This window comes from Ursus arctos, unplaced genomic scaffold (assembly GCF_023065955.2).
Source record: "Ursus arctos isolate Adak ecotype North America unplaced genomic scaffold, UrsArc2.0 scaffold_2, whole genome shotgun sequence".
NCBI lineage: Eukaryota > Metazoa > Chordata > Mammalia > Carnivora > Ursidae > Ursus > Ursus arctos.
Window position 1 is genome coordinate 26,480,055 of NW_026622874.1, and position 22,019 is coordinate 26,502,073.

General features: G+C 37.8%; 2 protein-coding genes across 6 annotated transcripts in view; one reads left to right on the forward strand and one right to left on the reverse strand.

Moving 5' to 3' along the window:
- TOR1AIP1 (torsin 1A interacting protein 1) overlaps positions 1-19,810 on the reverse strand; it is a 36,712-nt gene extending 16,902 nt beyond the window's left edge. Inside the window, exons 1-6 of one of the 4 annotated variants that reach the window (XM_026509144.4) lie at positions 18,518-19,810; positions 16,763-16,840; positions 13,096-13,155; positions 12,130-12,174; positions 1,066-1,107; positions 176-262 (exon numbers count right to left, since the gene is read on the reverse strand). In XM_026509144.4, the coding sequence (XP_026364929.2) occupies positions 176-262; positions 1,066-1,107; positions 12,130-12,174; positions 13,096-13,155; positions 16,763-16,840; positions 18,518-19,007 (802 nt within the window). In that variant the 5' untranslated portion in view covers positions 19,008-19,810. The remainder of the gene's footprint in view (positions 1-175; positions 263-1,065; positions 1,108-12,129; positions 12,175-13,095; positions 13,156-16,762; positions 16,841-18,517) is intronic. The other 3 variants (XM_044387850.3, XM_044387851.3, XM_026509145.4) reach the window with 3 other exon arrangements.
- The window catches only part of LOC113262695 (torsin-1A-interacting protein 2-like), a 40,080-nt gene continuing 36,541 nt past the window's right edge, over positions 18,481-22,019 (forward strand). The window contains exon 1 of one of the 2 annotated variants that reach the window (XM_026509150.4): positions 18,481-18,689. The gene's annotated coding sequence lies outside the window, so the exon portion shown is untranslated. The remainder of the gene's footprint in view (positions 18,690-22,019) is intronic. The other variant, XM_048224981.2, reaches the window with a different exon arrangement.

Here is a 22,019-nt window from a genome sequence, read left to right on the forward strand (position 1 = left end):
TACACATGAAATCAGTAATTTTAATAAATATTAAATGGAACACAACCTTTTAAAAAGTCGTTTTTATAAAATACTTTGAAGTATTTTTTTAAAAAGCAAATTCACAAATACCTTTATATTTAAACTAAAAAGACAGCTCCTAGGATAAAATCATATGTATATAAAGCAATGTTACCTCCAAAATCAAGAGAATCCCCGGATCTGACCTTAGCAGTAGTAATATCACTGTCAGAGCTATCTTGATCATCCTGTTCAGTTTCTCCTAAAAAGAAGTAAATAATACACTAGTATAGTCTTTATTCTAAGGCTCTAAAGATCTAGATTAAAAAACAAGTAATTCAACACTAAAATGAAGCCTCTCTAATTATCAGATATAGAATTGCTATTTATTACGCTTATTATTCTGGATCACAAATTTTCATGTAAGCTAAAATTGAGCTCATTAATGTTCTCTGAGGCACATAATTGTATCTCAAACAAATATTCAGAGTAATATCTACAAGATTATATTCTGAGGCTTTACTGTAGTCAAACAGAAAACAAATGAGCAAAATAGTGGAAAAATTCTACCTTATGGGGGAACTACATTTGGTCTGTGTGTAAATTCAGACAAGATTAGAATATGCACACATTTATAAATGTCCATCTGTGTTTCTGCAAGGGGGATGTACACATACACCCATATGCAAACATTTCAGTATGCAGGTAATCTTAGATTATGGTGGGTTCTAAAACGGACTAAATTTTACTATACTATTTACAGACTGATTATGAGAATTTGGAAAAATGATTATTTTAATACCATAGTCAAAGCCGAGCATATGCCAGAATCTTCTTTTAGTAACTTTGCTTAAAATTATTAACTCAAACAAAAGATGCTTAAAATGCATATAGAATCGCTCACTCTATCCTATTTTACCTGCCTAATTATGAGTTCAGGTAAGCATGGATTTTTTTTTTTCTGAAGAAAAATACACTATTTTCTGCTCTCTCTTAAGTACCTGTCAAAATTACACCTCATGTAAATGGCGAAAAAAAGATTTAGAATATTTTAAAAGAGAATACCTCCTTCAGAAAAATTGACCTTCTGTTGGACACCGGTGGCTTCTAGAAAAGAAAAGCAGACATGTCATATACAACGTCAAAAGCTAAAGCTCAGGAATAAACAAGAGCACATAATTTAGGAAAGTGAATATAAAGACAGACCAACTAAGCTTTTTTTCTATTAAATCTTAAAAATATATATATTATTTCCCTCTAGGTTATTTCAGAAATAAGTCTGATACAAACTAGAATCAGGAAGAATTTATTTTTCCTTCAGCCACAGGTCCATTTGTACTCTAAAACGTAACCTGTTTGCGGAAAACATTAAATTTTCCAATGGCAAACATTCCAGTCCCTATATAGATGAACTGTATTCTCATTCTCCTTCTGCCAGATTCCCTACACTCTCAAGAAACCCGCCATCTTGGTAGAACTGACGAACCAGTTCTTTATCGCACTGATATATCCAAAAAGGAAGAAAGAGGGAAAGAAACTCCAGCTCCAGCAAGTTCATGAACACCACTATTCCTCAGAGCCAGAGAATCTGGGCAAAGATAAATGAGCAAAATATATCAAACAAATTTTAAATGTAGTATTTGTACATGGGCTATTCTGAAAGATATTTATTAAAGGGAGATAAACCCAAATGTGGCATTGCATACCTGGGCTAAAATATTGAGTGATCATTTGAGAAGTAGCATGAATCAGACTGCTCACAAAGCTGAAATCTGTTTCTTTTCAGCTTTTCCTTCTAACGTTTTTAACCCCTATTTGCTTTTCAAAAGGGCAAACTACTGTGGAAGGCAAGTGCCAACACATTATATGGTGAATCTGGGAATCTTTTCTTCAGATCAGTTTAATTATATTAACGTAACACTGGTCAAACTACTTCTACCACAATAGTGGCAACTGTAAATCAATATGTGAAATATATTTGCCAATATTTTTGGTATAAGAAAAAACTAAATCTAACTACACATAATACTATGTTACTCTTAAAAAACTAGAATCTGGTATATTATATCCCCCCCCCTTTTTTTTGAAGATTTTATTTATTTATTTGACACAGAGAGAGCAAGAGAGGGAACACAAGCAAGGGGAGTATGAGAGGGAGAAGCAGGCCTCCCGCCGAGCTGGGAGCCCAATGCGGGGCTCAATCCCAGGACCCTGGGATCATGACCTGAGCTGAAGGCAGATGCTTAACGGCTGAGGCACCCAGGTGCCCCTATATTCCTTTTAATCTAGGATCTTTAAGGAGGCTGTCTTCTCAATTTTCTTTTTCAAGCAGAAAAATGGAAAGTCAAACTTGCCTTAGTGCTATTCTCTTAAAATTTTTTCATGAATATTTTCTTCATACAAAAAAGTTATCATTCCCTTTTTGGAGTTTTCTAAGCATGTAACTATTATTGTACTCATCTTTTGTACAGCAGTTTACTTTCTTTATTCATATAACTAATCCCAAAGCATGCAAACAAAAGATGTTTTAAGAATCAGTGGTTATGTCTTAAGTCGTTACGTTAATAATAGTTAAGCCCTTGATATTTGCATGCTGCTAGTTTTCAAAAAACCTTCATGTCTGCAATCTGATTGCCATAACGTCATAAAGGAATACTTTCCTAGGTAAGGCTCATAGCTATTAAGTGACTTTTCTAAGGGTGTCAGAACAGATGATGAAAAAAGGACTTGAACACAGGCTCTTCTGATTTCTAGTCTACCACCCACTACCACTGCATCAGTCTCGTTTATAATGGCATATAGTCAGCAATGATAGTTTTATAATTAATTCTTTTCTTTTAAAGAGTTTAAGATTCACAGCAAAATTGAGGGGAAGGTAGATAGATTTTCTCTATGGTCCCTGCCCCACACATACATAACCACCTCCACTATCAACATCCCCCACCAGAGTGGTCTATTTGTTGAAAAGTGGTGTCATTGATGGATCTACATTTACACATTATAATCACCCAAAGACCCCAACTTACAATTCACTCTTGGTGTTGCACATTCTGTGGGTTTAGACAAATGTATAATGACATGTATCCATCATTATGGCATCATGCAGTTATTTTCATGCCCTATAAAATCCTCTGTGCTCCATCCTCTTCATCTTTCCCCTACCACCACCACCACCACCACCACCACCACCACCACCACCACCAAATCCTTGACCACCACTATTGTCTCAATAGTTTTGCCTTTTCCGGAATGTCATATAGGTTCCTTCATGTCTTTTCATGGCTTGATAGCTCATTTCTTTTTAGCACTGAATAATTCTTCATTCTCTGGATGTTCCAGTTTATTTATCCATTCACCTACTGAAAGATGTGTTGGTTGCTTCCAAGTTTCGGCAATTATGAATAAAGCTGCTATAAACATGTGTGCAGGTTTTTGTGTAAATATTAAGTTTTCAACTCCTTTGGGTAAATATCAAGGAGTGTAATTGCTGGATCAACATAGTAAGAATGTGTTTAGTTTTGTAAGAAACCAGCCAACTGTCTTCAAAGTGTTTGTACCACTTTACATCCCCATAACAATAAATGAGTTCCTCTTACTCCACATTCTTGTTAGCATTAGGTGCTGCCAGTTTTCTGCATTTTAGCTATTCTAATAGGTATGTAGTGGTATCTTGTTTTAAACTGCATTTCCCTGATGACATATAATGTAGAGCATCTTTTCACATATTTGCTATCTGTGTATCTGTTGCTGAGGTGTCTGTTAAGGCTTTGGCTCATTTTCCAATCAGGTTGTTTTCTTATTGTTGAGTTCTAAGAGTTCTTTGTATATTTTGGATAACTGTCCTTTATTAGATGTATCATTTGCAAGTATTTGCTCTCAGTCTGTGGCTTGTCTTATTCTCTTGTCATTGTCTTTTGCAGAGCAGAAGTTTGTAACTTCAGTGGAAGTTCAGCTTACCAATTCTTTCATGGGTTGTGTTTTTGGTTTATATCTCAAGAGGCATCACCACATCCAAAGTCCTCTAGGTTTTCTCCTGGTATCTTCCAGGACTTTTCTCGTTTAAAAATTTGTATTTAGGTCTGTGATACATTTTGAGTTAATTTTTGCAAAGGGTTTAAGGTCTGTGTCTACATTCTTTTTTTTTACATGTAGATCCAGTCGTTCCAGTACCATTTAAGACTCTCTTTGCCTCTATTGTCTTGCCCTTGTTCCTCTGTCAAAGATCAGTTGACTACACATGGGTCTATTTATGGGTTCTCTATTCTATTCTATTGATCTGTCTATTCTTTTACCAAGAATTACTGGAAGTTGAGCCCTCCTACTTTGTTCTTCCATACTGTATTGGCTATTCTGTGTCTTTTGACTCTCTATATAATTATTTTTTCAATATCTACAAGAGAAGTTGTTGGGGTTTTCATTGGGAATACACTGAATCTATAGATTAAGTTGAAAAGAACTGACATCTTGACAACACTGGGTCTTCCTATCCATAAATGTGGAATATCTCTCCATTTTTTAAAAGTAAATTCTTTGATTTTATTCATCAGTTTTGTAGTTTTTCTCATATAGACCTTGCACATAACTTCTTAGATTTATACCTAAGTATTTCATTTCGGGAGGGGATGCTATTGTAAATTGTACTGTTTTTAATTTCAAATTTCTCTTGTTCATTGCTGGTATGTAGAAGAGTGATTAGCTTTGGTATATTAAACTTGCATCCTGTAACATTGCTGTAATTCTTATTAGTTCCTATTTTTTTGTACATTCTTTTAGATTTTCTACATTGATGATGCTACCAGTTAACAAAGACAGTTTTCTTTCCTTCTTCCCAACCCGTATACCTTTCATCTCCTTTTGTCTTACTGCATTAGCTAGAATTTCCAGCACAATGTTGACAAGGAATGGTGAGCTGGGCCAACCTAAATATGCATTTAGGTTCCTTCATGTCTTTTCATGGCTTGATAGCTTATTTCTTTTTAGCACTGACACTAATACAAAAGCTTCCAGTTTCTCACCATTATGATGTTAGCTGTAAGACTTTTTGTAGTGCTATAAAGTTGAGAAAGATCCCCTCTATTACTAGTTTACTGAGAGTTTTTATCATGAATCAGTGTTGGATTCTGTCATATACTTTTTCTGCATCTTATCAATATGATCATGTAATTTTTCTTTTTTAGTTTGTTGATGTGATAGATTTTCAAATGTGAACCAGCCTTGCATACCTGGGACAAATCCTACTTAGTTGTCTTTTTTTTTTTTTTTTTAAGACTTAAACAAAATTTTTAAGTAATCTCTACACCCAATGTGAAGCTCGAATTCACAACCCCCAGATCAAGAATTGCATGCTCTACCGACTGAGCCAGCCAGGTGTCCCTAATTCCTTTTGTAGTTTGGAGTCATCTTGCTAATATTTTGTGGAAGACTGTTGCATCTGTGTTCATGAGATATTGATCTGTAGTTGTTTTCTTGTTGTTTGTCTGGTTTTGGAATTAGGGGAATGCTGGCCTCACAGAATGAGTTGGGAAGTATTTCCTCTGCTTCTATCTATAGTAATTTGTGTCATTTTTTCTTAGTTTATCTCTTTCCTTCTTTCTTTTTTCCTTGGTTAGCCTGGCTAACCTTTTAAAAAGGCTTTGCCTTTTAAAAATAATTTTGCAAGGTACAGAATTCTAGTTTGGTCATTTTTTTCTCTCAACACTTAAAATCATTCATTTCACTCTCTTCTTGCTTGTATGGTTTCTGAAAAAAAGTTGGATGTAGCTCTTATCTTTGCTCCTTTACAGGTCAGGTGTTTTGTTCCTCTAGCTTCTTGCAGGTTTTATCTTTGATTTTCTGTAGTTTGAAAATGATGAACACGCAGGTGTTTTTTTTTTTTTTTTTTTTTTTTTTTTGCATTTATTCTGCTTGGTGTTCTCTGAGCTTCCTGAATCTGTGATTTGGTGTCTGACATTAACTTGGGGAAAATTCTTAATCATTATTGCTTCAAGTATTTCTTCTGTTCCTTTTTTCTTCTTTTGGCACTCCCATTATGTGTGTTACACATTTTATAGCTGTACAGTCCTTGGGTGTTGTTTTTTCAGTCCTTGTTACTTTGGCTTTTGGTTGAGAATTCTAGTTTTTAAAATTAAGATATAAGTGACACATAACATTGTGTCAGTTTGTACAACATGTTGACTTGATACATTTATATACTGCATTAGCACTACTGCAGCATTAGTTAACACCTCTGCCACACCACGTTATCATTTATTTGAGTATTCTATCAATATGCTCTCTAGCACAGAAATTGTTTTCCTCAGCCATAACCAATCTAGTATGCCCATCAAAGGCATTCTTCATTTCCATTAGTGTTTTGTTTTTTTGCATCTCTAGCATTTCCTTCTGATTCTTAGGATTTCTATTTCTGTTTACATTGTCCATCTGTGTGTACTTGCTGTCTACTTTTCCCATTAGACTCTCTGGCATATTAACCATAGTTGTTTTAAATTTCTGGTCTTGTAACTCCAACATTCTTGCCATATCTGGTTCTGATGTTGGCTGTCTCTTCAAATTGTTTTCTGCCTTTTGGTATGTCTTTTTCCTTTTTGAGAGAGAGAACAAATGCATGCACACACACGTGTGAGGGGAAGATGAAGAGGGAGAGAATCTTAAGCAGGCTTCATGCCCAGTGCGGAGCCTGACACAGGGCTCTATCTCACGACCCTGAGATGATGACCTGAGCCGAAATCAGGCACCCCACCTTTAGGTATGTCTAGATACCAAATCTTAATCTCAAGATTTTGTCCTGATGGCTGAACATGAGGTACTGGGTAAAAGGAACTGGGTAAAAGGAACACAGGCCTTTAGTACACAGGCCTTTAGTAATGTGGTGATGAGGTCTGTGGGGAGGGAAAGGGCTCCATAGTCCTGTATGTCTTAGTCTTTCAGTGAGTTTATGCCTCTGAACTGTGAACTTCACAAGTGGTTCTCAATGTTTTTCTTTCATCCAGGTTGTCCAGAGTGGCCTGGAGTAGGGTATTTTCCTTCCCCTAGATCAGCTGGGCTCTGATGATACTCTAGTAGGTCAGGCTCCGGTTAACTAGATTGCCCTGAAGGCAGCCATGTTAAGAACAGAGTGCTCTGACATATTGCAAAATGATTCCTTTCCCCCTCTAAATGCCAAAGATGGGGGGATTCTTCTCTGTTACTTACTATGGGGATTTGGTTGAGCTCCTGGAAGTACATCTCACGGTACAGTGGGGGCTCTGCAATGACTAGGTCCCCTTGGCATTTTTCACTCTCAGACTTCTCCACATGGAGCCTCCTTCAATTCATCAGTAACAGCTCAGAACTGGTTCCTGCAGAGGTCTCCACTTTTGAGTCTTTGCTCTTGTTCCGGAAGCCATGATATCCTGTATTTGTCTCTCCACTCTGGGAGGCAGGGGTTTGCCCTGTGTTTTCTTCTTTCTCACAGATCCAAAAAGAGCTTTTGATTTTTCAGTTGTGTTTACTTGTTGTTAGGATGGTGTGGTGACTTCCAAGCTTCTTACATGTGGAATGGAAGGGAAACCAGAAATCTCTCTCAGTGATTTTTTTGAATAAATTAATGATGAAGAAAAGACAGAGGGCCGAACCCTTCTGAGGTTCCAACAACCTCTAAGTGTAACTCATTTACAATAGCAGCCTTGGTTCCATTTATATTAGGGCATTATGTTTCACATAATTTAAAAATTATTTGGTATAGTAAAACTTAAGGCTGAATTGATTTTAGAATCTGTGTATTTCTTCATTGAGCTACCAGTAAAAAAAATGAATAGTGCAGTTATCCTTCCCTTTTTGATCCTAATTTATTTCCGTGTACTTTTTAAACTCCAGGTAAATTTGTTCAGAGCCAATTCACCTAATAATTAATTAACCCCTCATATACAGGTTGCCTAAAATTCAATTTCCTTTATTTTGTTTATGTATGTATTGTCTAATTAGCCTGGGGAATTTAAGAATTTTTTTTTTTAACCAACTTATATAAGTGAGCTCCCCATTTATTTTTTGTATCATTTATTTGAAGTATTCAATATATCTTGGATTTTATCTATTTTTGAACACTTTTAAAACTTTGATTCTAGTCTTTAAAGGCCCTTTCTTGGGGTGCCTGGGTGGCACAGCGGTTAAGCGTCTGCCTTCAGCTCAGGGCGTGATCCCGGCGTTATGGGATCAAGCCCCACATCAGGCTCCTTCACTATGAGCCTGCTTCTTCCTCTCCCACTCCCCCTGCTTGTGTTCCCTCTCTCGCTGGCTGTCTCTATCTCTGTTGAATAAATAAATAAAATCTTTAAAAAAAAATAAATAAAGGCCCTTTCTTTAGAATTTTATGTTTCTAGCAATATTTATCAATAGTATTCAAGACATGAACAGTAACTTATTAAACAAGATTGTCTTGATAATACCACTAATATCATTGTGCCTTAGGCACAATCCAGTATGTTATGAATTAGATGTTCTAAATAATAATAAATCCTATCGGTTTCTTTGATTTGATAATAACCATCATTGTATCAGTCTACCCATTGTCTTGCCTATATTTACAATTTTTTTAAACACAGTTTTCATTTTACTAAATGAAGATCAAGAATTCCAAGTCTACTATTAGAATGTCATCCTAAAAGTTATTTAACATATCTCGGAGTCACAGCTAATCAGAGACTGTTGTCTTTAATGCAAAAGAGTTTAATTTCTCATATTGCACAGACTCTGAAGATAAACAGTCATGTCTATTACAAGACATTTACAAGTACCTGCAAATCTCTTTACCCATTCTGCTTGCTACTCATCCTTCAAAATTCAGGTCAAATGCCATTTCCTCCATGAAACCTCCCAACCTCTCCTGCAGAGTAGGGCACTTCTCCTCCAGGCTATCACATACACATACCACTATTTTAACACTTACAACATTCCAATAATTTTTCAACTTGTTTTTCTTTTCCATTAGATCATGCACTATAGAGCTAGAGAAAAAAATGTCATGGCTCTTTATAGGTTCTAGCATTTAGGCCACTCACTAATATATACATAGAAGGTTGTTAAAAATAAATGTACGTTTGGGGCACCTGGGTGGCTCAGTTGTTAAGCGTCTGCCTTCGGCTCAGGTCATGATCCCAGCGTTCTGGGATCGAGCCCCGCATCGGGCTCCCTGCTCAGCAAGAAGCCTGCTTCTCCCTCTCCCACTCCCCCTGCTTGTATTCCCTCTCTCTGTCAAATAAATAAATAAAATCTTTAAATAAATAAATAAATAAATGTTTGTTTAATAAATGAACAGATTTTTATATCACAGAATAAAAACTTTTAAGTTTAGGACTTCGTTAATACTTCTCACACCATGACAACATTACTTAACAACTCAAGGAGATAGTGTGAAATTAGTGCTTAATAATTAGGCTTCATACAAGGTTTTCTGTTTTCAACTTTCTAACCTAAGCTTCAAAGAATGTATATTTAAATACAATCTGATGATGAATCAGCAGCATCTAGGACTATATGAAAGTTTTAATTTCATTTCCCTCTTTTGTATTATCTTCCTTTATTTTAAACTCCTTGGCTTCTGCATGTAAAAGGTTAAAACACTTTTTTTTTAAAGGTATTATTCTTCCCTATGCTCATGAAGAATCTTTGAGAAATTAAACTCTTATTTGGAGCAGTAATACCCTTAATTAAAAAAAAAAGTTAAAATATTACAAAGCTGTGGCAAAGAAAAAAGAATAGGCTGGGTCAGAATACACCCGCCCACAGCTGGGGACATCTTGGCTGAGGGGGGGTAGAGCTTGGGCCTGGGGCTGGCAGCTTCACCACCCAGAGTCCCTAGGACTCACCATTCCCCCCCAACTGGTGTCACCCAAATGCACTGTGAGAACACGGCACAGGTCTTAGTCCAGACATTCTGGCCACTGACCTCAACTACTACATGGTCCACAAAGGGATGCCATTCCACCACGACCATAAGACCTCCAAGAAAGCCGTGTTCATGGCCACGACTAAGGGGGTTGCCCTCAACCAGTTACCTCTGAAGGAGCTACAGACCATCAGGCCCCTGTCCTTGGGCGACATGTGCTGCCTGTGGTACTACAGACACAGCGTGGAGCAGTAAGCTGCCTTGAGTGGCATGGCGGGCTCCAGTGTTGACTGGCAGATCGGCCAGGTGTGAGCACTGCTGCGGGCCCAGCAGGCCTAGAGCCCTCCCCACCCTGATTCCAAATAAAGTGGGCCCAAGAGGAAAAAAACAATGATAAAAGCTGTGGCACTTAGTAGACAAACGGCAATAATTAAAGGAGCTGTTAAGGAGGTACTACTTTTCCAATAATCTCAACCAATTAGGAAAAGGTACTTTCATCAGTCCTACGAACTTGTTTGTTGTAAGAATAGATCACTTACAACCATCTCTTCAGGTGGAAATCAACCACTAGTTGTATCACTTTCTTTTGCTTGGCTACAGTTTTTAAGGAAAATACAGGTATATTTGTATCATAGAGTTTTTATTTCTAGAGACTTATTGAATGCGTTGCTGTGAGAAGTGAAAGATATTCAAGTAAATAAAATGTTGCTTATTTTGTGCTTTGTCTGGGGACAAAGACAGGAAGATTTCATAAATGAGACTCTGGTGCTTCTCAAAGAGAAGACTAGATAGAATACCGGAGTCGTTGTGTCTCCTGTCTTCTTGTGCTGTCCATACAGGCTAATATGGACTGTTACAATGAATCTATGTCCAAGCAAGTATGTAACTCTCTGAATTTACTCTTAGAACAAACAAAAGTCACTTTGGGTAATTTGCGGGTTTTTATTCCTGACACTGGTATAAACCAGGGAGTGGTAAACTTTTTCCATAAAGGGCCAAATAGTAAATATTTGAGACTTTGCCAGACCACATGAGGTCTCTTTTCTTAGCTCATAGGCTGTACAAAAACAGGATTGCAGGTCAGATTTTACTCAGAGGCCGACTCCCCGCTTTAAGAGCGGTACCTTTAAGATTATTCAATGCCAATCACGCTTTTGAGAAAAGAGCCAGAATGGGGCAGCAGGAAGGAGAGTGTAAAAAACAGTTTGGGGATATCAATAATATTCAAGCTCCATGAATAGCTACTTTTAATACTCTAAGAGGTTCTAACATTACTATAAAAAAGGATCAGAGGATGCATTCATTAATCCTGCAGAAATTTTTCTTTAAGCTGGAAAGCAGTCCTTAAAAAGTTATTTCTTATTATAAAGTACTTATAAAAATAATTTCTAAATCTACAATAGAAAGTAAAAGTGCTGTATCGGAAACCAGGGATGTACTGTATGGTGACTAACATAATATAATAAAAATCATTTAAAAAAAAAAAGAGAAAGTAAAAGTGCTGGATCACTTCAGCTCCAACTTCTCTTCCAATTAAGAGACTATAACTTAAAAAAAAAATTTTTTTTAAGTTTTTAAATAGAGCACTTGAGAAATTCTGGTGGGTATGAGCACACATGATGAGTTTCATACTGTAAGGAACATTTTCAGTACCCAGACACTAAATCCTGAAGTCTCTAAGAAATCAGCTTAACTTAAGTGAAAGACGAATTTCAAAGAAGTTGCAACTATTTAAAAAAAAAAAAAAAAAAGGAAGCTTCCTTCCTTTCGACTCATCTCTAAATTTAGAAAAATACTGTAACTTAAAACTAAGTCCAACCACAATCAATGTAGGTTCACTCTTGGTATCTCATGTCCTACACCTAGGCAAACACTGGAAAGCATTTAAACCAGTTCAACAAACACGGCAAAGGACACTGAACTTACTATGAAAAACATCACGAATTTACTTTCTAAATAAAGAAAAAATGAGAACGCGTTGATATCCCCTTTTCTCTCAGGAGTGTGAATTTAACGCCTAATAAAAATTAAAATGTATTTGTTACTACATGTTCATATATGAATTTAAATAATATGACAAAAGACATAATTTCAGATAGAATAAAAACCAGGGCAATGAAGAAAGATCATGGCCACAGGAACAGTGTCCTGCAAGCTGAGACAATGAGCAAACTAAGAGTCTCAAGCCTGTGACTAAATGTGTATATTCCTGTATTCTGATAATCAAAACCCTCAGAAAACCCTATAAGAATTAGAGATAAACAAACCTAATTCACTCATTTTAGTATTTCCATTTGTTTTGTATGCCGAATCTGCAAGAGAGATAGCAAGAAAACGATTAGAGCTTAAAAGGAAATGCATCATATGGTTCTTTACCACAGGTTCATCATCAAAACCTTAACAGATCTTTATCATTATAATACTTAAAATAACAGTTATCCATCCATCAAAAACGAAAAAAAAATCCTAATTCTTTCCTAAAGCAAAGGACTGAGGAGTAGAAACCTAATGTGAAGATAAATAAGGTTCTTTTTTAGTTCCCATGATAAAGCACCCTTATGGGCTAACAAACTCTGAAAATGAAGCAGAAGTAGACTGCTTGGAATGACTTTACTAGTTTTCTTTCATAGTCATGAAATCAACTTAAGGGCAATGCTTTTTAGAGGTTTTAGTCAAAAAGAAATATAAACGAGGCAGAAAAATTTTATAGCCCTGAGCTATAAAGCCTCAGTCTTGATTTTTTTAGTAGCATTATGCTCGAAAGAATAAAAAGTCCCTGATCCTAGTTTAAAATCATCATGCTAACAAAAAGAATTACAGCAACATATAAGAACAACCTCTTAAAAAGAATGAGGAAGCCCTTTATAGATGTAAATGGAAAAATGTGTTACTATGTTAAGTAAAAAAAAAAAAACAAAACAGACAATAGGAAGGTGCAGAAAAGTGTGTTTATTGGGCTAATATTTGTGTTAAGAAGGGAGGAAAATATAATTTATACATGAATTTATACATGAATTTCCTTGTACCTCTAAAAAAATACCTAAGAAACTGAAAACATTAGTTGTCTCTGATGAGGAGACTGAGTGGGTGAAGGACAGAGAGGGTAGGGAGACTTTTCATCGCATATTTATAATAACTTTTAAATTTTGAACCATATGAATACATGTACTAACCTATTTAAAAATAAATTTATTTATAAAACAGTTAAACCAACAGACAAAACAATCTCTTACCAGATCTTGAACTTCTTAGAGGGGGTCTACATAGGCTGATTATAGGATCTTCACTCACCACTAATACAGACAGAGAAAACATTTAAAAAAATATGTCAAGCATACTAAATTTATTATACAATCATCTATTTATTCCACAAGGGTTTTTCTGAGCCTTTCATTAAGTATGAGTATATAATAGTGAACTATAGACAAGTTTCCTGCCATAAAAAATTTATGAACATGATGGAAAAATATGCAGTTTTTCTCAACAGACCATATTTATTATAAAAAGAAAAGAATACCAAAATAAAATACCAAATAAAATTCTTCTAATATTCCCAATTAAGAACCAAAATTTGCACTGTAGCACCCACGCAATTATTTATTCCATTTGGGGCTTACCCTCATTACGGATTATTCCCAGCATATTTTAATTTTTGGGTTAACTTCCTGAGAGTTAATATAGTCCCTCCAATTATTTAACCTTGTGTGTACTCAGGAAATGCAAACTCTAATTTTAAATAAAATGTTAACATTAGCCAGGGTTTGCTCAGACTGTCTATGGTTCAATGGCATAGGGTTAATGGAGAAGCCAATCCCATTACATAAAATGTTAACCTAGAAAAACCAAGGTATGTTTTCTCAAAGAGCCCCAAACGGCGTAATCTAAAGTCCAATATATATCTAAATTTCGATTATACTATCTTTGTTTCATTTGCCTCTATAAAAAACATTGTTTGGCTCTGTATGATAACTGTGAAAACCATTTTGAACTGGCTATCACTGGTCCCCTCCATTATACTGATTGCCTACGTTTGTTTTTACAAAACTGACCTAACCCAATTTCCCCTTTAAAGTATCTAGAAGAGAAACTTTGAAGGGTCAGTCACCCGTTTGTTCAAAAAATACTTAGCATGTTTCTGTGCATCTTAAAGACAGAGAGATGTAGAAAAGTGATTAAACTGATTTTATGTAGCTGAAAAAAAGCAGAACTAAGATCAATAAGAGAAAGTTACAGCAAAGCAGATTTTAGTTCATTACTTAAACAAATAAATTATTGTTGCTGTCTCCAAAATAGAACAGATAGTGAGGGAATGATTTCCATGTCAGTGAAAATGATCAGGCACTATATGAATGGATGTTGACAAAGGGATATCTGCACTGATAGAAATTTTGAGAAGATGACTCCCCTAAATCTTCCAGCTCTAAGATTTATGAAATATCTACCTTAGTTGCTAGCACTTCATACATCAGGTATTTAGAACTTAAAGAAATAACTTTAAAAATAAATCTTGTACATGTTCATAATCCCATCATTACAACTTTCCTCTTTTCCTCTTCTGCATTCCCTCCCTTTTCAGGTTTTGTTAAAACCTAAAGCTCAACTTAATCTACAGGTGTCATTACTATTTTAGTTCCATCTTTTAAGTGTATGCTCTATGACGTACATAGCCTTATATAAGATACTTGAAGGAGACAGAGTACCGAAGAGAGGTATCAGAGAATGAAATAGCAAGTACCCTTCTTTTGTAACGATCTTCGTCCCTTGCTTGCTTTTGCTCACCACTGCACCCCCAGCATCTAGCATGGGGACTGGCATAAAGTAGGCGCTGAATAAATATCTGGAGAATGAATGAATGCTCGGCAACCAAAGAATCAAATGTTTGTGACAAAATAGTAGGCATTAAAAAATAATTATCTATGAATATTTAGCTAGAAACCACAACTGTTACAACAAAATAATCTATTTAACTATAGGAAAAATAAATGAAATTCTCCTAATATAATTTCACATTGTAAAATTAGCATACATGGACTGAACTGAATGAACAACCCAGTGGCTATTTTAATGTGAAAATAATTCAATTCTGGAACTTCAAACAATAAGAGTTCAAACTGTATCCCGGTTCTAAACTAATATAATCAACAGTTACCATAACTTAGAAGTAACAGAATGACAAATGATATAGTTGTCTTTATTAGGTTGTTGTAGAATGTGGCCCCTTGGTTTAGGTCTTTATTTTTTTTTAAGATTTACTTATTTACTAGAGAGAGAGAGAGAAAGAGAGCATGCGTGCAAGTGAGGGAAGGGACAGAGGGACAGAATCTTTAAGTAGATTACCAGCTGAGCAAGGAGCTCTATGTGGGGCTCAATCTCACCACCCAAGAGATCATGACCCAAGCTGAAACCAAGAGTTGGACGCTTAACTGACTGAGCCACCCAGGAGCTCCTCAAAGGATTTTTCTAAGAGAGTTTATAATCTTAATACAGTAACATAGGCATTGAATATAAAGGGTGTGTTTATCTGGAATTAAACTTGAACCTTATTCTAAATTGAGAACAGGTCAAATTATAAAGCAAAATCTCTTTTAAGATTTATTTATTTATTTGAGAGAGAGAGAGACAAAGTGCATGTGCGTGCATGCACAGGAGGAGCAGAGGGAGGGGGAGGGAGTCTCAAGCAGATCCCATGCTGAGCAGGGAGCCCGATGTGGGGCTCAATCGCAGGACCTTGAGATCATGATTTGAGCTGAAATCAAGAGTCTGACGCTCAACTGACTAAGCCACCCGGGCACCACAAAGCATAACCTTATCAGAAGCAATGGATAAGGAAACAAGGCAGGATAAGAGTTAAAAAAAAAAAAAAAAAGTCAGGGATAGTTAATTTCATAGTTACCATTACTTACAGTTGTGGACTTTCCTAATATCAAAAAAAAGCAAACCCAGGACAACTGGAACTAAAAACCGAAGGATACTAAACATTAATAACTGAACTAAATCCTTTCCCCTGCTTTTCAAAATAGTTTAAACAGTTTTTAAACCTCAAGTAGACTATCAATATAGCCTACTTCTATGTTACATTGATACTAAGATACAAATATTTTTACACTTTAACATCTCTGAAATTGGGATGCATCACACCATCTATGGCATATTACAGTTTAACTGGCAGCATTTCTTCCTTCTAGGTAGTACATACAACAATGACGGTGATCTTAAAACTGAGGACATTTTAGATTTGATGAAACATTGACTGTATCATGTCATGATTTTACTATCCAGACTATTTAATCCATTTTATTTTATTTTGTTTATTTATTTTTTAAATGGGTACCATGCCCAACATGGGGCTTGAACTCACGACCCTGAGATCAAGAGTCCCATGCTTTACTGACTGAGCCAGCTAGGCACCCCCCACTTAATTCATTTTAAATGGAAAGTAGTGTAACATATTCATGCACACCACACTTAACGAACTTCACTGAGTAGCTAATTATGACACAGGAGAGTGACAATGAGGTACTTGGGGAAAATGAAAAGGCTATGGAGAAGACAAACCTGGGTATGAATTTTGGTTCCATCATGTATCGTGTAATCACAGGGAAGAGCCTTAGCTTCTCTGAGCTCCAGTTTCCTCACCTATAAAACGGGTACATCTATTCTGCAGAGTTATGCGAATGAATGACCATATACAAAGTGGATGGTAATTAGTAGTTACTCAAGTATCCATCCCATTTTTTCTTGACATATGCCTGTATGGCTTACTCCAATAAACAATCTACAGAGCAGATTCACTGAACCTCTGAGTAAGTTATGATTTGGGACCCTTGATGAACCAGGCTATAATGTGTACATAAAAAAAAAGTTGGCAGATAAGGCAAAAAACAAAATCACTTTTCTTACCTGGGGTTTCTTGGGCTCTCTGGATAGTTTTCTTTGGGACGGTTTGGCTTAAAATAGTTCGTGAAGATGGTTCATCCTCTAAAGAACAGACATGACATTTGTCAAAATTCAGTATATATGACATGGGTACAGATTATGCACCTTAACAGCAATATATAAGCAGAAATGCAAGTAATTCATTTCTTTAGAAATGTGTAATTAGGTCTACCAAAACTTAGGAATTTGGGAAGAACTACTCTTAAGGCAATACAAAAATAAACTATTCACCTTTGATGCTTTACAATAAAAAGTATATTAATTTAGGAATTCAAAAGATGGGCCAGAGTTTCAGAAATGATGTGGAAGAAAGCAGAAGTGTGAAAAATGTTTAGATGCGTATACATTTACTAAAATAGAAGTAAATCCTTTATGTATTTAAAAAAAAAAAAAGCTTATATAACTGCATTAGGCTCCGTGGCAGAGTCAATACAATGTAACCTATTTACTGCCTACCACGTGCAAAGCTTCTTCAGATATTGAAGGAGATAAAATTAACCTAAATTCAAAGATGATGGGATCTTTGTCTTCAGGAAGTTTCTAATCTTAGAAGTAAAACCAAGTGGGCTAAACTGTCTTGAGGAGCTACACCCCAGAGCAACTTAGATCTCTTTAACATAAAGTTTTCAAAATCAACGCATCTTCAAATGTGTCAGCACTTCATGTGTCCGCAGGTACAAGCGTTACCTATGACTCTGCTCTTAGCAGAAAATCCACCTCCTTTTGGCATCTATCAATGGGCTACCACTAACTGTGTAATCCCATTGTGATTCAAACCCCTGGATTTTTAGCTCATAGGTGCCTTACACGGGGCTAACACGAAACTTCACCTGTGACTCAGTGTTAGATGGCGGAGAAGGCGGTGGGTGGGAGAGGGTGGCTTAAGGGAGTTGCTTCACCTGTGACTTACCTAAAAATATACTCTCGCGTTGCCAACATCCTTTCGGCCCATTTGGAGGAAAACTAAGTTTTGTTGAGCTACTTAACCAATAAGATTACACCGAGGGCCCCCAACGTGGCGAATTTTTGCACAGACCACCATACTTGAGAAAGAGCTCAAGTTTATCAGGCATTAGGGATCTTCAAGCTCGGGATAACGGCCTTACCCCACCTCGGTGTAAGTATTTGGGTGGGGTCTCCAGTCAATTCACCAACTACCCTATCCTTCCAAACGCCCACTCACCAAATTTCCCCTCCCTCTCCCCCCACCCGGTGACGATGGAAAAGGACTGAAAGGTTACATCAGAACCACAACTTTCAGCTGGGAACTTCTGGCCTCTCAGAGAGGAAATGGAAGTGGCCTTGGTAGCAAAATCCACAGGACAGAGGGAACCGAAGTGAAACCGAGCCTTTAGTGTTTCGATGTCCCGCCAGCCACCCAACTCGCCGTCCCCCCCTGAAGGCCTGCAGAAAGAGGCAATTCGGAACCCCCCAGGTCGATACCCAAGGATGCGCAGAGGTCCCCGCTCAGGTCGCTCCGCGCTACTGCCTTTCCAATCCTCCCGCCTGAGCCTCTTCCCCGCCTGCGGTCGGGGAGGACCCCGCGTGGGGGCGCCCGTCCCCCCCGCGCCGCGGAGCCACTGGAGCCCGGGCGGGGACGAGCTGCGCGGGGACGCACGCCCGCCCGCCCGCCCGGCACGCGCACACGCTCCGCTTGCGCCCGCGCGCTGCGCTCGCTCCCTGGCTCGCGGCTGAGACTGTTACCTCCGGCGGCCTCACCTTCAGAAGAAGGAGAGTCCCGTAACCCTCTCCTGGCCGTAACCGGAGACGGCTGGAGCAGGGGCTGCTGTGGCTGCGGCTGCTGCTGCTGCTGCTGCAGGCGGGTACTCCTTCGCGTGTGCATCTCCTCGGCTCCCTGGAGTCGCGGTTGCCTCCGCTGCCGAGACCGAAGGTAGTAGGCGCTTTCTCTCACTTCCTCTTTCCCAGAATCAGGCCGGAACTCTTCTAGCGGGACTCGTCTTCTCGCCGGGGACTTTTCTTTGGCCACCCGGGGCTCGAAGTCGCCGTACACTTCTGGCGGCTCTTCTGAGAACCTCACTTCCCGCCGGCCGTGGCGCGACGGCGAAGGAGTTCCGTACGCAGGCGCGTCACTGCCGCCGCCATTTTGAGGGGCGAGCCGGCGCCTTCCCTCCCGTAGGGGGGCCCGGGGTGTGACGTACATCCCCCATCCTTCCCTGCCCGGCGCCGCCCGCCACCCGTCGCCCGCCATAGTTGTTGACGTAGCTTGAGTCGATCGCGAAGGTGGTTTTGGGGTCCCTAGATTCTCCAGCCGTTGATGGCGACGACTTCTCGGGGTGTTGGGCGGTGGTCGCGGAGGTCAGGGAGGCAGTTGAGAGTCGCTGGGGCCGCCGCCTGCGTCGTCCCTGCTGTGCTGCGAACCCGCCTCTGGGCCCATGGTGTGTCCTGAGGGCTGTGGGAGAGGCAGTGCCTATGCCGGGTCAGCTGTTGCGGGTCACTCCCGCCTCCTGGCTGAAGGCACCAAAGAGGAGGAGAAGAGGGAGTACGACGTCGCTGTCCTTGGCCTTGGGGGAAGGAGGGAGGGAGGGGACGACGGAGAAGGGACAACTGGCTGAGCAAATTGCCTCTCCTAAACCAGCTGCTCGTGGCAACTGTTGCCCGCACGCAGGACACGAAGGTGCTGGCCCCCGGTTCCGAGTCCCTGGGAAAGGCCGAGCGAAAGTCGGGTGAAGTTTCTGTCCTCGCCCCCAGGCTGTTGCGCAGTTTTCCTGGAACCTTTTTGATAGACTGCTACCTTAGTCCTGCTTTTCCAAGTGTTTCTAGTAGGAGTGAGGGTTTAAAGATACTTCTGCAAGTGCCATCTTTTCTTGCAAAAATTTTTAGTTTTCAGCTCCTGATGAAGGCAGTTAGCTAGTTTTACATTTTAAGTCACCTGTTGAGTGCAGAATCGAATCTACAGGCACACGCTCGGGTGGATTTCCATTTGCAGAATTTATGCAGTCTTATTCCTGGCTCACATGTAAAAGCTCCGTTCCAGTAGCACTGTTCAGAAACCTTGTTAGTGCCGTGTTATGGACATTGAAAAATAAATAGTTTTATTAAATAAGAGCAATATAATTTTAACTTGTGATCCATTATTTTGATTTTGATTTTGGGTATGGTTTGATCTACTGAATTTGACTTAGGGTTTCCTGCATTTAGTTTACCGAATAAGAAAACATGGTAATAGCTATTTGTTTCACTTCTCTATACCATCTTAACAGATGTGGCTGATCTGCAGATATTTAGCCAAATTTAGACATGGAGGTGGTCAATATTTGGGAGAAAGATTAATGTTACCTCAAACATACACACTTGCCTCCTTGGAGTTCTAGAATTGATTTTAGTGAGTAGATTTAAGATAAAATTGTAATTTTGGGACCCGTTACAATGAATGACTCTGAAAACGTTGAAGATGTTTCAGGTATTTTAAATCACCTTAGAATATTTTTAAGCGACTCATTTGCTTAAACTGGGCAAAAATTTCAATTTAATGAAATTTTCAGGTGTATTATGTTTTCACTAATAGTTGATAAATTTGGCCGCTGACACAATTAACATGCTTTGGAGTCACTTAGGTTTTAGTCTGTTAGGAGCTTAGTTTAGTTTTGTTTACAGTATGCAACATAGCCAAAGAAACTGGAGGAAGAATAACAAAGGAGATGCTACTTATTTCTTAAGCATTTATTTTAAGGGAAAATTAAAAGTGTATTCTCCTTTGTCAGCTTGGGTTAAATGATAGAGTATTTGGAAAATTTGTGGGACTTAATTCTCAGATAAAATGCTGAAAAAATTGATACTTGGTAATACCTGGTTTTTATTTGATTTAAGTAATGATTTCTCTATAAGGTGCCTATTATATTGCTCATTATTAACATAATAAAAGTTTCATAATGCAATTATTAAAGGATATAAAATTTTATAGTATTAATATACAAAGTTCACATTATGAACATTAATGCATATTAAGTACCTCTGTAAAACATTTATCAGTACAGTATCTATTCAGAAACTTGTATATAGACTTTTAAAGTTAGGTTTGGGGACATATTAAAAAAATGACAAGAGGTTTTACATATTATTGAACAATCAGATAAGATGATCTTCATATTATTGAATAATAAGTACTGTTATACAAAATGCTTATAGAGGCTTAGGAAAGAAACTAATGGCTTTGGCTTTCCAAATAAATTGGGAATCTTAAAATCAGAGGCGTGGTAACTTTAATGTTAACACATACATTTGCTTAGGATTTTCCCTTTTGTGTAGGTAATAATACATATTCCTAGCTCTGCCATACTTGCCTCCCACACCTAGCAACCTTACAGATACCAACTTTCATCACTAACTGTGAGGTAAAGCTAAACTCTTGTCAAACCAGATTTTCTGCTGTAGATGTTTTCCAAACTATAAGGGTGGCCCAAAAGAGGTGACATTAGAGGCAGTAGATTCATAGCCAATAGTGTAAGGGACTTGTGAGGTCACCAATACCAAGAAGGGGCAGGAGCTCTGGATGTCAGACAATTACTTCGGGAATTTGAGATATATAGAGGAATTCAGTGGATCACAAGAGAAGACAGGTAAGAGAAGAAATGATTACAACAAGGAATTTAATTCATACATTTATCAAACATCTGTGTTCCCACACAATAGATGTTTGATAAATGTATGAATTAATGTGTATTCTTTACCTTTAGGTAACTTGCCATTTATTAGGGGAAAGACATATACTAAAAATTATAATTCAGATTAAATGACTGGATTAATTGGTATACCTAGCTGTTATGCCTAGGTCTAGAAATCTAGTGTTGTTGACACTGGATTTCTAAAGCAGCTATTCTAAAGGAAATATTTTAAAATAATGTAATTTTTGTATGTAAGTTTTTTGTTTAGGGTAAGCAGAAATCCAGTTACTGAGAAAGCATCTATCAATTCATTGTGCATAATCACATTTCTGGTCAGATAGGAAAAGAACTTTATATCTTAGTAGAAATACAACATTGTTATTTTTAATAAGTTAAAAATGATTAAAATATTAAGAGAAACTAAAGAAGTAGTAGCTAACTCCATTTATTCCCCATTCTCACAAGTGATAGGAAAAATATTTTAAAGACAATACAAATGAAAGTGTCTAGCTGGAAATTAAGAAAAATTAAATTCAACAAAGTGAATGGGATATAATATTCTTCCACTATTCTTTGTTGAATTAGAAATTGCAGTCAAA